Source organism: Ranitomeya imitator, chromosome 3 (genome assembly GCF_032444005.1).
Source record: "Ranitomeya imitator isolate aRanImi1 chromosome 3, aRanImi1.pri, whole genome shotgun sequence".
Taxonomy (NCBI): Eukaryota; Metazoa; Chordata; class Amphibia; order Anura; family Dendrobatidae; genus Ranitomeya; species Ranitomeya imitator.
In genome coordinates this window covers 97176403-97191631 of record NC_091284.1, presented here as the reverse complement: position 1 = coordinate 97191631, position 15229 = coordinate 97176403, and the positions used below count along the sequence as shown (strand labels likewise).

At 41.1% G+C, this 15229-nt stretch overlaps 2 protein-coding genes across 9 annotated transcripts in view; both read right to left on the bottom strand.

Moving 5' to 3' along the window:
- The window catches only part of MYO18A (myosin XVIIIA), a 420009-nt gene that overhangs the window by 27163 nt on the left and 377617 nt on the right, over positions 1 to 15229 (bottom strand). For 5 of the 8 annotated variants that reach the window (XM_069761190.1, XM_069761193.1, XM_069761194.1 and 2 more), the window contains 3 exons: positions 8320 to 8459; positions 8134 to 8178; positions 1164 to 1286 (listed from right to left, as the gene is read on the bottom strand). In XM_069761190.1, coding sequence (XP_069617291.1) covers positions 1164 to 1286; positions 8134 to 8178; positions 8320 to 8459 — 308 coding nt within the window. The remainder of the gene's footprint in view (positions 1 to 1163; positions 1287 to 8133; positions 8179 to 8319; positions 8460 to 15229) is intronic. The other 3 variants (XM_069761191.1, XM_069761197.1, XM_069761198.1) reach the window with 1 other exon arrangement.
- LOC138672808 (uncharacterized) lies at positions 12312 to 13560 on the bottom strand. Its single transcript, XM_069761201.1, has 3 exons — positions 13456 to 13560; positions 13018 to 13177; positions 12312 to 12939 (listed from the first exon to the last, which is right to left on the bottom strand). The coding sequence occupies exons 1-3, from the start codon at positions 13487 to 13489 to the stop codon at positions 12357 to 12359; spliced, it is 777 nt and encodes a 258-aa protein (XP_069617302.1). The 5' UTR covers positions 13490 to 13560; the 3' UTR covers positions 12312 to 12356.

Genomic DNA, 15229 nt, shown 5'->3' with positions numbered 1-15229 from the left:
ATTTGGTGGCCGGGAGCACAGCTACACGCAGAAGCTAAGTCGTAGCTGTAGGCCATCCATTATGAGTAAAGCTATGAGGATGGACCTCCACTGATCATAAGGTCATAGCATATCCCAGCAACATGCCATCTATAATATAATGGTGGGAGCGTCACTCCGTCCGAAGTCTTTATAGACTGCGCAATTGTGGCCCAGGAGATACTGCAACTGTATTGGCGTTCACAGCGCGCCGATACAGTTACATTCTGCGGCAGAGCAGCAACCAGGAAGAAGAGAGATGAGTACTTATTGTTTTTCTTTATGGGGGCTGCCTTACATTACAGAGTCTGCCTGTGTGGATGGTATGCTGCCTTATACTACAGAGTCTGCCTGTGGGGGGGTTTGCTGCGGGGGGGGGGGGGGGGCGCTGCCTTATACTACAGAGTCTGCCTGTGGGGGGTGCTGCCTTATACTAAAGCGTCTGCCTGTGGGGTGCTGCCTTATACTACAGGGTCTGCCTATAGGGTGCTGTCTTATACTACAGGGTCTGCCTATGGGGTGCTGTTTTATACTACAGAGTCTGCCTATGGGGTGTGCAAGATGGTAGCAGCACATGACAAGATTAGAGCGCAGGATGGAAGCAGCACATACCAGGATGGAGACCACATATCAATATAAATGCTTGCCACCCAGGCATAGAACGGGTTCAATAGCTAGTCACTTTATAAGATGGAACAACCTTTTGAAAAAAAATTTAAGATTTATAAAACTATGCTAGATTATTTACTAACTAGAGAGCTAATGACAGCCAAAGGTGGAGCTTCACTATAAGTAGGGGTCAGAAACCCAAATGAAAAATAATCTGATTTTCATCCGGAAAGCTTGAGTTTCATCAATGTGACATCAGTTTTATGTCCATGTGGCATCTGTATGTTTGCAGCAACATTTTAAGATGTTCGTGATCAAATGCAGTTTTCTTGGGTAACAATGGCAAAGCATCCATAAAAACAGGATGCAATACGGATGTTCCGTATTAGAGCCGCCATTTTTTTGCACGCCATAGACCTGGCGAGTCTCATCTACTAAATGCACAAGAAATGCTGAAATTTTTTTTTCTCCTATTTGTACAAAAATGTAAAATTTAACTCTTCAAATATTAAAACACAATAATAATGTGTACTGACCTAGAGCTCTTTAAACTACCGTCATCTGAGTAGGCTTTGGAAGAGCTTTTGTTTTTGGACAGCCATGACTTTACTCCATCCACTCGGTCATCAAGTTCAGAGTCTGCGTCAGAGTCTCCATCACTGCCAAAAAGCAAGACACCAATTAGTTGTTCCAGTAAATAGGATTAAATCGGGTAACCAGGAGATCGACACATGCCAAAAATGGTCTTTACAGGGTTAGCTATAGTACAAAGGAACATAAAAAGTTAGCAGCAAAAAAATAATTTTTAGGTTTGTAAAGTTTAGATGTTGATTAAAAAAAAAAAAAGGAAAACAAAAAGTCGCTCGTAAAGTATTGCACTTTCAGTTTGTAGATTTTAGACATTTTCTAGCGCCTGGTTCGACCTATTTTAATTTGTGAAGTAAATCTAAATGTGACAACTCATTTACATAAAATACTGGTCCCTACGGACACAAGCCATTCCAGCTATCATTCAGATAAAATGAAATTATAGCCAAAGCTGTAATGCACTAATATCATTACATATGCATATTCCTAGAGTACACATCCGACTTGTTCAATGTGATTTTAATCTGCAGGTAAATTGTGTTACCATGCTGTCCGCCTCCCTTCCTAAATGTGTGGCTACAGGGAGAGAGTTAACTCCTTTCCTCCCAGGAGTCTGCCGGCTTTCAGTCATAAGAGAGGTGCAGGGAGCGATTAAAGTTCATCACTCACTATACTGTGAGCGCCGTTTGTAAGTCCGCCCTGTCCTTTTGATTGACATATGGCTCTGCAGCACATATGCGCAGAGTGAGCTGTCAATCAAAGTAACGGGGCATGCTTACAGCCACTGCTCACAGCATAGTGAGTGAGCGACTGTAATCGTTCCCTGCACCTCTCATGCGACTGAAAGCTGGCGGCTTCCTGGAGGAAATAAGTTCATTTTCACCCAGTAGCAGAAAGCTAAAGAACTTTTTAATTACTGTACATTGTATTAGTTATCTTGCATCGATTCTAAGTTACAGTTTATGTTATAACCCGGAGCTGCATTCAAAATTCTTCTGTCTGCCATTGGCCAAGTCCCTGTAACCTAGCGCAGCAGTTATGTTTCTGACATAAGATTCTGTACTGTGGTAAAGATTACTATTCCTAGAAGGCAAATCATTACAGGAAGCTTAATGCCAGCAAGTAATATTAAGCGATTTCACCCCTGAAACTTGGAGAAATTTAACTGCAGCTCTGAACTTTAATTCAGGCTCTAGCTTAGGATCAGTGAAAAACAGGAACATGCAATGTATCGGTTAAAAATTTTGTGTAATTTTTGGTGGTTTCTGACAAAATTAGAAGTGATGATATCCTGTCCCTTCAGTCACCCTACTGCTGTGGCTACTGACTGCAGGGTCATGTTACGGACAGAGGTGCATCATCTCTTGCAATTCCAGGACAAACCACTGGGGTGGTGGTGCTTGCTTGAACGGCGGCGTTCGAAAAAGCACGCAACATGCTCCTTTGATTATTTTTTAAAGATCGCCCTGGTAAGGTGCAAAAGTGTCCATCTCAATGAAAATAAATTTTGTTTCGAGAACTGCGCTTCTCTAGTAAGCTGCGTTATGTTGCCGTCCGTAAGACTTCGCTGCACTGAAAATCTATTTGTATCATTATAACCGTCTGGTAAAGGTTTAGCATCAAATGTGAATGCCAATTGCAGTGTGGAGACAGGCTCACTCAGGCATCTGCCGGCAAACCTGAAAGCATCACGGGTAATTTAAGCCGACTCGCCTGTTACAATAATTTAAAATCAATAAATATTTCAGCATTTCTGGCCTGGCATCCATATTGGAGATGACTAGAGCAGAAGGCTGGGCGGCAGGATCGGCTGTGCGCGAGACGGGATATTTCATCCAGGGTAGCGTTACATAATATTTAGTGATGCTACGTAAAGAAAACTAATTCCCAGCGCTGAGTTTATTAAAAGGCGGCTGTCACGGCAATGTGTCATCAGCAGACGTCTTCATCATCATCACACGTGCAGCTGGCACTATCCACCAGGGAGGTATCTTTAGGGATACGTGAAAAAAAACTTTAAAACATGGGAGCATCTGAAATAAATGACACTTTTAGGGTATGTGCACACGTCAGGATTTTCCTTCAGAAATTTCCTGATAAAACCCAGACATTTCTGCCAGAAATCCGCATGCGTTGTTTTTCGCGTTTTTTGACGCGGTTTTTGTGCGTTTTTTCCCAATGCATAGAATAGCGGGAAAAACGCGAAAAATCTGCAAAATTAATGAACATGCTGCTTTTTTTACCGCAATTCCTTTTTTTTTACGGAAAAAAACGCATCCTGTGCACAAAAATTGCAGAATGCATTCTAAATGATAGGATGCATATGTCTGCAGTTTGTAATGCGTTTTTATAGCGAAAAAACGCGAAAAAACCTGAACGTGTGCACATACTCTTAAAGAAATAATCAAACCTGGCTGAATGGTAGACTGTCCAAATGAAGGCAGGTGGAGTGAAGGCAGCGTCTCGGGATGGAAAGCTACGGAAAGTGGAAGGAACGTCTTGTAATTGCCATCAGGTTTTCACTACAGGTAAAAGCCGGACCACCAAACCGCACTTCTGGGTCAGGCAGCAGTTGGAGTGTAAGCTCTTAAGGCCACCATACACATCAGCCAAATGTAGGCTGTACCCACCGATGTAGACGATTTCGTCCGACAATCTAATGTGTAAGAAGACCTCCAGACTCTACCCAGATGATGTTGTAGGAAATAAAGATCTTTATATCCGACTTCAGACTGACGGTCCTTTTGTTTTGGACAAGAAAAGTTGGCGCCAGAAGAGACAGGCAGCAGAGCTTTCGTAGAGAACACAGGAGAGCTCTTGCGTATAGAGTTGTCGAGAGAGATCACGACCGAACCGTCGATCGGCCAACAGCAATCTTATTGATCTTTTGAGGTTGATACATTACAAGAAGCTCAATCTGGAAGTTATTGACATTATATGCATGAGATGAGCTTCATACGTGGAGTTCCTGGAATTGGTCATCAGGTTTTTGCTACATCATCTGATAATGTAGGAAAAGAGACCCGGATTCCAACGATGAATCGCTTAGTTTACTGGGTGCAGCTGTTGTGACACAATCAGATTTTTTAGATGTAGTATGAAGCAGAGCTCAGAAAGCTAACCCCGCCCACACCACAGATTTCTGTGTACATCTCCTGGTGATAAAACACTTGAAACAACAGAACACAACCCAAAAGTGACACATTGATGAAATCACTGTCTCAGCCCCTTGCTGTCCTCAGATTACATAGCAAAACCTGCTGACTAATTCCCTTTAATGTGGTATAAGCATAAAAAAAACACATCTTATGTGAATGACTATTTTTAAGATGAACATATAAATTAAATATCAAGGGGTAAATTACCGTAAGTCAAATGTCTCTCTAACTTTTAAAGTGTAACAAAACTTTTAAGACATTTTTGATATGTTATACTATATCTGTAAAGCCTTGCTGATGACTGGAGGGTATGGTCCCAAGAATCCCACCAATAGCTCAAATTATAGGGGCAGCTAATGCATGAGCAAGCAAAGATAGGTTTTCCAACGGGGCCCATTCTACACTCTACGTGAGATTGTGTGTAAGCGGAGCACTTCTGCTGTAATGTATAATGGTGGGGGGTCTCAGAAAAACGGATTAATAGTTTTATTGCACTTTACATGAAGACAACAACCCTACACAGTACAATTTTACATCCATACTCCTTTTAATCTCTACTCTACATCTTGTTAGTATACATGTCCAATAGGTAAGCAAAAAGTAAAGAATGGATGGAATGTAACTGCAAAATTGAGATTTCCGAGTTTGGTGGTTGTCAGTTGCCATGGAGGTATGTAATGATAGGACATTTTTTAATCAAGACCATTTGCATAGTTGCCGTACTTTTTTTTGATGCTTTGAGATGACAAAACAAAATTGTATTAGAAAAAAAAACATTGGGGACAATTCATCAAGGCTTTTTCAACAGTATTCTGGTGTTAAAGGCTTTGAAAAGTCACATTTTTTGGCACAATTCGAGGCTGAGCTCACACTTTTTAACTTTTGGCATTTTCTGCCCAGCTCTGACAAAGTGGGAGAATCTGGGATGGGATGGGGGCGTGATGAGCAGCGGCGTTCCCTACGTCACAAATCTTACTTCAGCCAGGACTAGTCACAATTCACAATAGTGGGCCATAGATTTTACGAAAACACTCTACAGACTCATCCTTTCACTTCTTCCATGTCCTGATCTATCAGAAAAGAAAATGTTTAAAAAGGACATTTCATGACAAAACATCCTGTCCATGTGCACAATTAGGGTATACGGACATCATAGAGGGATGACCCTTTCTAGGAGCTGCCTCTCATTCTGATAGACTAGTCGTCCTTACATTACGTGGGTGGCCAGTTCTCTGAATGGCCATCATGAAGGTGCCCGATTGTCCCCTAATCACCTGCACAGTGAAAATGTTAAAGGTATTATCGATTTAACAATTTGCTTTTCTGCTTTTAAATTGCACACAACCCTTAATAAGAACATTGTTGTGTGCAATGAAGTGACCTGAAAAAGACATCAGTTTAGGAAGAATTGGCCATTTTTTTGTGTATTTGACTGGTCCGTTCTAAATTAAAGATTTTATTTTTCCATATTTTTTTTTTATTTTATTTTATCAGAAGAAGAAAATAGATCTTCAAGATCTCTCTGGCGCTTTACAGTTCTGTAATGGAATCTGGTTTACCCAATAGCTCATTGCTTACATACGGGTTTTACTGTAAAAATCTAAAACTCCGCCATCCTTGACAGAGTTTATTTAAGTTAAAAATGTTTGTTAGTTTCTGGAGGTCTCTAAAGCTTGTGATGGAAAAAAAAAAGACTCAATCTCACAAAAACGCTAAAAGCAAAAAAAAAAAAAAAAACGTCCGAGACTTCTACTTTGGAATAATAACAGCGCCCCCAAGTGAGGGAGCAGAGCGATGGTAGCTAAAGAATTGGCCTTGTTTAACGGCTCACTCCTTGGAGATGAATAACAATTTGATGGACCAGGTAAATAGTGTGTTTAAAGTGAGAACGGTGGAGCCAGGGGCCAGAATCGCTTCCCATTTGACTTACACCTACACGGGGACCAAACAAAACTTGTAAATCCGCTTGACACATGCAGCCGTGGTATAAATTACCGCCTCCTCCCGGCACACAGATACATCCGTCACCCTCTTCTCCCCACCCCAGCACGGCGTTGATCTGATTTTCGACACTGCCGTGGAGCTTTGCTGAATCTATTCCCTGCATGCTTAAAGCAGTTTCTTGTGACACGGTCTGAATACAGAAGAGCCCCCTGCTCTCATTATGTGTGAAGGGAAAGGCAACGGGTAGATGGAAATAATTTCTTTCCTGCTTGGCTGGGTAATGGTATAAACAGCACCTTTCCTCACCCATTAACTCCCTCACGTCTTTCCCCTCTTTTCTCTACACTGCGCCCTCCCATCTACCAACACAACTGAGGAAGCAGAGAAAGGTCTCCCGGGATAGCGGCGGGATCTCTGCTCAAATGGAAAGCATGTCAGAGAACAGGTACTAGACATTAGTAGCAATAAGCTATTTATTCGCCAGCATTTGGCTTTTCGGTGTCTAGGGACGCGACGCACAGACCAGACTCCAGGTTATGGCTGGGAATTCTGAATCACAATCTTCTGACACCAACGCAAACAACAACAGGGAATGGTTGTAGGCAAGTCAAAGATCTACTGTACGTCACATTGACACACATATTCTGTCCTTCCAAGGTAGTCAGGACTGAATGGGGGGCGCTGGCACCAGTCAGAACAACTGATAGGCAATGACTGCAAATTCACCAATCTCACCGATTGGGGTCTTTACATGGCCCGTTAGTGTGCTATGTGCTCAAGATCTGTTTTGGATGTGCTGGATATGCTGTGTTACTATCCCCATTCCCATCTGCAAAGTTTCCAGTTGATAGGATTTATAGCTTCATTTTAGCAAAAGCTCTAGTCCAAATTATATACGAGTCAGAAGACCGATATATAGTTACATAGGTTGAAAAAAGACTATTGATGGAGAAAGTTCAACCTTTCTCCACCAATTATACATTTTTGGTCAGTAAATTATCCGTAAGCCACAATGTTATGTGTACTGAGGAAATCATTCAGCCCTTTTTTTTTTTTTAAAAGCCATGTGACTGCAAATATGCGGTTTGCATACTTCTGGCCACACTCCAACTAGACGTGCCCAGCCTTGCTCAAAACACTTGCATTGTGCAAGGCCTCTCACGTCTAGTCGGCACGTGACTGCATGTATGAAAATCACATACTTGGGGTCACATGCCCACCACTCCTAATGCTGGCACCGGCAGACTTGAAGCCTAAGGATGGACAACCCCTTAAAAGCTAAAAAATACCACATCCAGAATTAAAATGAATGGCCAGTGGCTACACTCCATGTTAAGTGCTTGTTAGCCATATTGAAATCAGAGTATGTGTTTGTTTCCATGTGATCCATGAATTCTGCCAGGGGAGGTTTTCCCATTGGAAATACTAGAAATAAACGCAGCATGGGGATCTGGAGAAATAGAAGACCGCAAATAGTCAATCCACTAAAGCAATGTGTATAACATACACACACTATTTATTATTAGCCTCTGGATGAGGACATCAGCAGAACAGCGTTAATGGTTAAGATATTGGAAAAGGAAACTGCAAGAAAAACACAGGTTTGGCATTCAGAGTAAAACTGTATTTGAGCATGGTAAAGGGTTAAATTAATGGACATGCATTTCGTCTGGGTCAGAAAAATAACCATGCAGTTATGATGGAGACCAGGAATATTTGTAGAAAATATGCTTTTTTTTAAGGGAAGGTTTGGATACTTAATGCATGCTGCGGTTAAGGAGTAATTCAATAAGTATGCGGGAACATTTAATCTCACTTTTTATTCTTGCGTTTATGATACTTGGTCACCATATCCTGGAGACTGAAAACATGGAGATAAAATAAAACGTGAAAACATGTCCAATGGGAAACGAAACGTGATAATCAGCAGTCAAATAAAAGAATACAATGAGAAGCAATGGATGACAATGATAAAAAGAAAGAAACCGGAGAGAGTTCTCACCTGTTGATAAGGTCTTCATTGTCGTCACTTTCCATCTCATCCTCGATGGCGGCTTGAAGGTCCCCAATACGCTTGAAGGCCAGTTTCAGGTCTGACTGCAAACTCTGATTTGCAGCTTCCAAACTCTCTAGATCCATTTCCTGCAGAGAGAGACAGATTTAGATGCCCATCGAGTGGTCTTGTTTGCCATCGCTTTATATTGCATCTTAAATAATATATTAAATGCAGATTGTCCGTGTTCTATCATTGCGAGTCGAGCTACCATGCCCATCTCTATGTCTCCACGCTCTATCTACGTGTTCACTAGATACATTGGTCTTCACATAGCTGTGGACACGATGGCAGCAAACTTTCATAAAGGGCACATTAATTTATTAATAAATGTATAGTATTAATATATTAAATGCAGATTGTCAGTGTTCTATCATTGCGAGTCGAGCTACCATGCCCATCTCTGTGTCTCCACGCTCTATCTACGTGTTCACTAGATACATTGGTCTTCACATAGCTGTGGACACAATGGCAGCAAACTTTCATAAAGGGCACATTAATTTCTTAATAAATGTACAGTATATTATTTTCGATGAACACATTGCTTAGGCCATTGGATGGCTGGCTGCATGAAATGCGAACATACAGGGATATTTGAGGTGCCTCTACCGCAGTTCTCAAGGTATTGGACTCCTATCCATCACTTTAGCACATGGTTGAAAATGCATTTAATCTTTGTAGACATTCCACCACTGTGAATGGTTTTGCTTTCGGCGGTCTCATGATAGACAGGATAAGAATTTGTCTCTGGTTTTCTTAACTTTAAGAAATTAAAGTCTCCCCAGTTAAAGTTCAGTAAAATTGTTTTTACATTTTTCACCTTACAACCTTCAAAAACCATAACAAGGGGAAAATAGACAATATGGGCAGTTCAAACTGCTCCACGGGATCAAACACGTAAGGGTTTTACAAGTACAAAAGAGGATAATGTAAAGGATTAGGAGGAGAAAAGTCTACCCTATGACTGGTGAGATGGATCAGCTTCTTGCAAGTGAATGAAGGCCTCTATACACATTCGACTTAAAGGGAATCTGTCACCTGGTTTTTGCTACCTAATCGGAGAGCATCATAATGTAGAGACAGAGTCTGAGTCCAGCGATGTATCACTTACTTTGCTGCTTGCTGTTTTGATACAATCACTTTTATAAGCAGAAGATTTTCACTAGAGGACTATTAATACTGCGGTCATATAGTCATCCATATTCATGAGCTTTGCATAGCTCCGCCCCCACGGATTGGCAGCTTTCTGCCTATGCACAGTGTACACAGAAAACTGCCAATCGGTGTTGGGGGGGCGGGGTTATACAGAGCTCAGGATTCAGAGAGCTAGTAGACATCCATCAGAGAAAATAGTGATTTTATGAATACTGCAGTAGCAGCCAAGTAAGTGACATATTGCTGGAATCAGGGTCTCTGCCACTACATTATATTGCTCTCAGATGGAGTAGCAAAAACCTGGTGACAGATTTCCTTTAAGTCAGCAGAACCCACACAATTAATGCGAATGAGGGCTTTTCCAACTCCCTGAACAGATGAAATCAGGGGACAGAAGGATGACGTCTGGGGGTGGCTTTCTTATAGAGAACACAAGTGCTCGACTGAGTAGACTGCTATCTGCTATTATTTTACGGGGACTTTCAGCACCTTTTTCTACCACAAACAAACGGTATCTAAGTAATGTAGTAGTAAAGGAGATTAAACTTAAATAAAATGTACACCATTGTTGTAGAAATGCCATTTCCTATTTATTTTCTTTGAAATCTTGTGCACAAATTTTAAGGAAATGAGCCACAAGTGCAGTAGGGCGGACACTGAACTTACAACTCCCCTGCCCCTCTCTCTCTTTTTTCTGCTTCCCCCAGCCCTTGACTGACAGGGACCTTCCTCCCTCGCCTCGGGGTCATCCACTGGGGCAGCGCATTAGCAGCTAGGTCCTGATGAGGTTGCGAGACCCAGACTAAGGCTAGGTTCACATTGCATCAAGTACATGGCGTTAAACGGATGCGTTAAACGCATGTACAGAAAAGGAGCAAAAATATGTGAAATTCGTCGTCACGGTAACGCTAGCGTTAACGCATGTGATCGCGTTTTTTTCATTTTGATGTCCGTTTACGAAGTATCCGTTTGTCTGCGTTTGTCACTGTCAAAGTTGTTCTTTTTTTTTTTTTTCCCTTTTGTCATTGTCGGGTGTGGGCACAGACTCATTCTCCATTTTGAAAGCATTGAGTGAACTTCTGCTAGCAAGATGTTTGTGTCTGAGCTCGTCAGATTTCGCTTGATGCGGTTGCGACTTCGGCAGAGAAAGCGTAGTTCGCAAAGGAGATATTGGATCCACGAAGTGAATTTCTTGCGGAGTACATATGGTGCCTTTCACACCCTGTATGTGCAGCTTCGGGATCATCCCTTCAAATTCCAACGCTATCTACGGATGTCCATTGAGACCTTTGATGTTCTGCTCTCGCATGTGAAGGATGAGATACATCATCATCGCAGCACTTTTCGTGAAAGCATCAGTGCGGAGCAACGTTTAGTTGAGTTGAGTTGAGTTTAGTTTAGTTGAGGTAATTATACATTTTTTTTATCATTATATTGACAAAGACTAGATCTCGGTATCGTGTGGCCTAATGTTCATTTAGCAATTGTATATTCTATTGTAACTAGCCATTAGATGATCATTAAAATCCTAATTTTTTTTTGCTTTTTGTTTTTGAATGTCGACAGATATCTGGCTACCGGAGAAACTTTTGCGTCACTGCATTACCAGTTTAGACTTGGGAAGTCAACAATTTGTCAACTGGTTCGGGAAACTTGTGATGTCATTTGGAACAACTTGCAACCACTTGTGCTACCAACACCAACATCAGAAATGTGGCTAGCGATTTCCCAACAGTTCGAGGATGTGGCTAATTTCCCCAATTGTATTGGTGCCGTGGACGGAAAGCACATTCGGATTCAGAAACCTGCGCATAGTGGATCCCTCTACTATAACTATAAGAAATACTTTTCTATAGTATTGATGGCGATTGCGGATGCCAGGTACCGTTTTGTTGCTGTGGATATTGGTGCTTATGGCCGGACTAACGATTCCAGAGTATTCAGAGACTCCAACATGGGCCGATGTTTGTACAGCCAACGTTTAAACATACCCTCATCACGACCTCTTCCGGGGACCGAAGGCCCAAGTTTGCCCTATGTTTTAGTTGGTGATGAGGCGTTCCAACTCGGACAAAATCTCCTCAAGCCCTACTCAAGCCGTAGTCTAGACTCCAGCAGGCGCATTTTTAATTATCGCTTGAGCCAGGCCAGACGTTATGTGGAGTGTGCCTTTGGGATTTTGACATTAAAATGGCGGATTTTACTAACCTGCATGCAACTGCAACCTGAAAATGTGGACCGTGTTGTGAAGGCGTGCATCTGTCTGCATAATTTTGTGGCGAGACATGAACCCCAGGTGGTAGACCCCGATGATTGCGAGTCGAACCTCAGTAGCATTGAATCGAATGCAGTTCGGTCAACAGCACAAATAATGAGGATTCGTGATCAATTTGCACATTATTTCACACATGAAGGCCATGTTCCATGGCAAGACAGATACGTGTGAAAATATTGTAAAGTCTTCCTGATGTCGTGTAAAAAGTTATGTTGTTTAACCTGATGTCGTGTAAAAAGTTACGTAGTGTAAAAAGTTACCTTATGTCGTGTAAAAAGTTGTTTAACCTGATGTCGTGTAAAAAGTTACCTTATGTCGTGTAAAAAGTTATGTTGTGTTAAAAGTTAAAGTCATACAAGAATCTTAAATTTGAAACAGTTTACTAAATGTTTATGGATTTTTCCAACAAACTGTTGGTACACAGGTTTAACATATGATATCCCATAGGGATGAAAAAAAAGGAAAATAGAAATTCACAACAAAAAACATAACAAAAAAAAAAAAAAAGAAAACTTGCAACGCGGTAATTGCACCTGGCTGGGGACAGTGAACGGTACTAAAGACTTTGGTACTGCACGGGAGTATTGTCTGCCCAACTATATGATGGACTGCTACATTGTCTATGAGGTTCCACGCTCGTTTCACCCCGGCCTCTATATTGAGGGTTGTAGGGCGGCATGTCCAGTCTTCTTGTTCCCGATGGAGCGGGTTCCTGGGGGCCCACAAATTCCTCTAGAAGCTCGTTCAGTCTTTGTCTAAACATAAGGTTTCTATGTGCCGGGATATTTTGTGCTACAGGCACATAGGACAATAAAAGTAGCTTCCACTCATTAGCAGAGTAGACAGACTCGCGGGCTTGCAGCTCGGTAATTTCCCGCCTCAGGTCTTTGAGCTCACTGCGACACATGTCCTCTACCCGTTGGAGTCCATCCACGATAATTGCATCAGCTTCATCTTTTTGTGATGCTCGCTTGCGTCCACGCTGTGATTGCAACCGGGCACTCACACCTGCAGCAACAGTGCTTCTATCCGCAGATCGTGGCTCGCTGATGCCAGACACATCTTCAGGTTGCGTTGGTTCCACTGGAGAAGGCTCCAGTTCCTCTGTCGGTCTAGGAGCAGCGGTACTGCATATCGTGCTGTAACCCAAAAAAAAAAAAAGTAAATTAGTTTCCTTTAAACAATTTTGTCTCGCACACAGACCTATTTGTACTTACGAGCGCTGAGACAATGTTTTTTGAAGAAAGAGCAGTTGGTCGTAATGCACATACGGTGTCACCCGTTTACCACTGGATCCGCTTGGTGCATTCTGACTGTTCCGGTAGTCACGGACAAAGCGATCGCGGATGGACTTCCAACGGGTATGGACAGCATCGGCTTTAAATTTAAAAAAAAATATATATATATAAAAATAGTAGATAGCTAGTTTTAAGATATAGGAAACATTTTTCATAGTTTGCTAGGATAGTTGACATATAAATAGTAGATAGATAGTTAAGAAATAGTTTAGAAATAGTGTATAGATAGATAGATATATAGTGTACAGATAGTTGATAATTGAGAGATAGACAACAAGTGGATAGGTTGATAGGATAGAATTTTTTATTATTTTTTTTTTGGTTAACATTTTCCGATGTTACGTCACCAATATTTACCAATTTTTTTCTTTGAGGTTGTCGACTTCTCCATGTATCGGGGATCAAAGTGACAGATTATTTGATCCCACAACTTCCGGTTCTTCACGATGTCATGGTGGGAGCTGTCACTCTGGTCCCATATGGAGGGGTTGGCTTCCACAAGGTTGATCAGTGTCTCGTTGTGGATAGTCAATGGCTCTTCGTCAACGACAATCCTTTTTTTTTTGGCCGCTGACTTGGACTATGTAAACACAAAAAGTTATGTTGATAGTGTCAATTTCACTGGATGGCCATATTCATATATACAGAGATAGATAGATACATAGATATAGCAATAGATAGATACATAGATATAGATAGATAGATAGATATAGATAGATATATAGATACATAGATATAGATAGATAGATAGATATAGATAGATATAGATAGATATAGATATATAGATACATAGATATAGATAGATATAGATAGATAGATACATAGATATAGATAGATACATAGATAGATACATAAATATAGATGGATAGATATAGATTGATAGATACATAACTATAGATAGATAGATATAGATAGATATATAGATACATAGATATTGATAGATCGATAAATAGATAGATACATAGATATAGATAGATAGATACATAGATATAGATAGACAAATAGATGGAGCGATAGATAGTTGATAGATAGTTTATAGGTATAGTAGATAGAAAGTGAATAGATAGATTGTTGATAAATATTGGATAGAATATTTCTAATTTTATATTTACCACTGGCAGTTGTGGCGATGACAGACGGCTAGGGACCTTCTTTCTTTTGTGTCCTCCGTGTGCCACAACCTATTGTGTATGTAAAATGTAAAAAAAAAAAAATTAACATTAAATAATGTATTCATTGGATCAATAAATTTATGCATGAAAAATTCAACATGTGTGCTATGTACCTTTGTGCTTTTAGCATGTTTTTTGGGGGGTGGTCTAGCAGCCTTGGGCTCAGAAGACTCCTATTCACAATAAAACAATAAACGGGATTGTTATGCCTAGCTCAATACAATGGAGTTTCACACAACATTATAGTGGTTTTTTAAAGTGCAAGCCTACCGACTGTGACGAAAAAAATCGCAGACACGCTGCTGCTGCTGACATCTGTATCCGACATCTGTGTGCAACAAAGCAATACATGTTTAGTACACACACATCCGACGGACATTACAGACTCCCATGATGTATACTGAGATATATATATAGAAATGTACTTACATTTCAGGAGAGCTATTGCAACACTCTGTCACGTGCAGTAAATGTGTGGGTGGTATATTCCTCCTTTAATGGCCGAAATCACATTTCCTGTCACATGACACATGTGACCACCCTCAAACGCTATTAAAACGTGTGGTCCTATTTGGAAATTTTTCATGATTTGCGTCTGACTGCGTTTGCCATAGCCTTCTATGGCAGAATGAACGCTTCCGTTAGTAGTGTGTTAGCTTGGCCGGACCCGAGAACGCTGCAAGCCGCGTTGAAGGTCCGTCAGAAAAAAAACGTTATGTGACAAACGCATACCAATTTAGGGATGCGTCACGATGCGTCAGACAATGCAAGTCTATGGGCGCGTTGGTATGTGCGTTACATTGCGTTTTTACTACTTAAAAACGAGTCCGTTAGACGGACACACCTAGCGCAATGTGAACCCAGCCTAACACTCTGTGAATGAGAACTCACTTTTCTACAGCAAATCTATGAATGGAATCTCCTTTACAATGACTTAGCTAAGATGCCAACAGTTTGGG

Coding starts and splice junctions, on each gene's coding strand:
- LOC138672808 (XM_069761201.1), bottom strand. CDS start 13,489: ATGGAGAAGTCGACAACCTCAAAGAAAAAAATTG. Junction 13,178..13,455: donor AACCTCAAAGAAAAAAATTG/GTAAATATTGGT, acceptor TTAAATTTAAAG/CCGATGCTGTCCATACCCGT. Junction 12,940..13,017: donor AAAACATTGTCTCAGCGCTC/GTAAGTACAAAT, acceptor TTTGGGTTACAG/CACGATATGCAGTACCGCTG.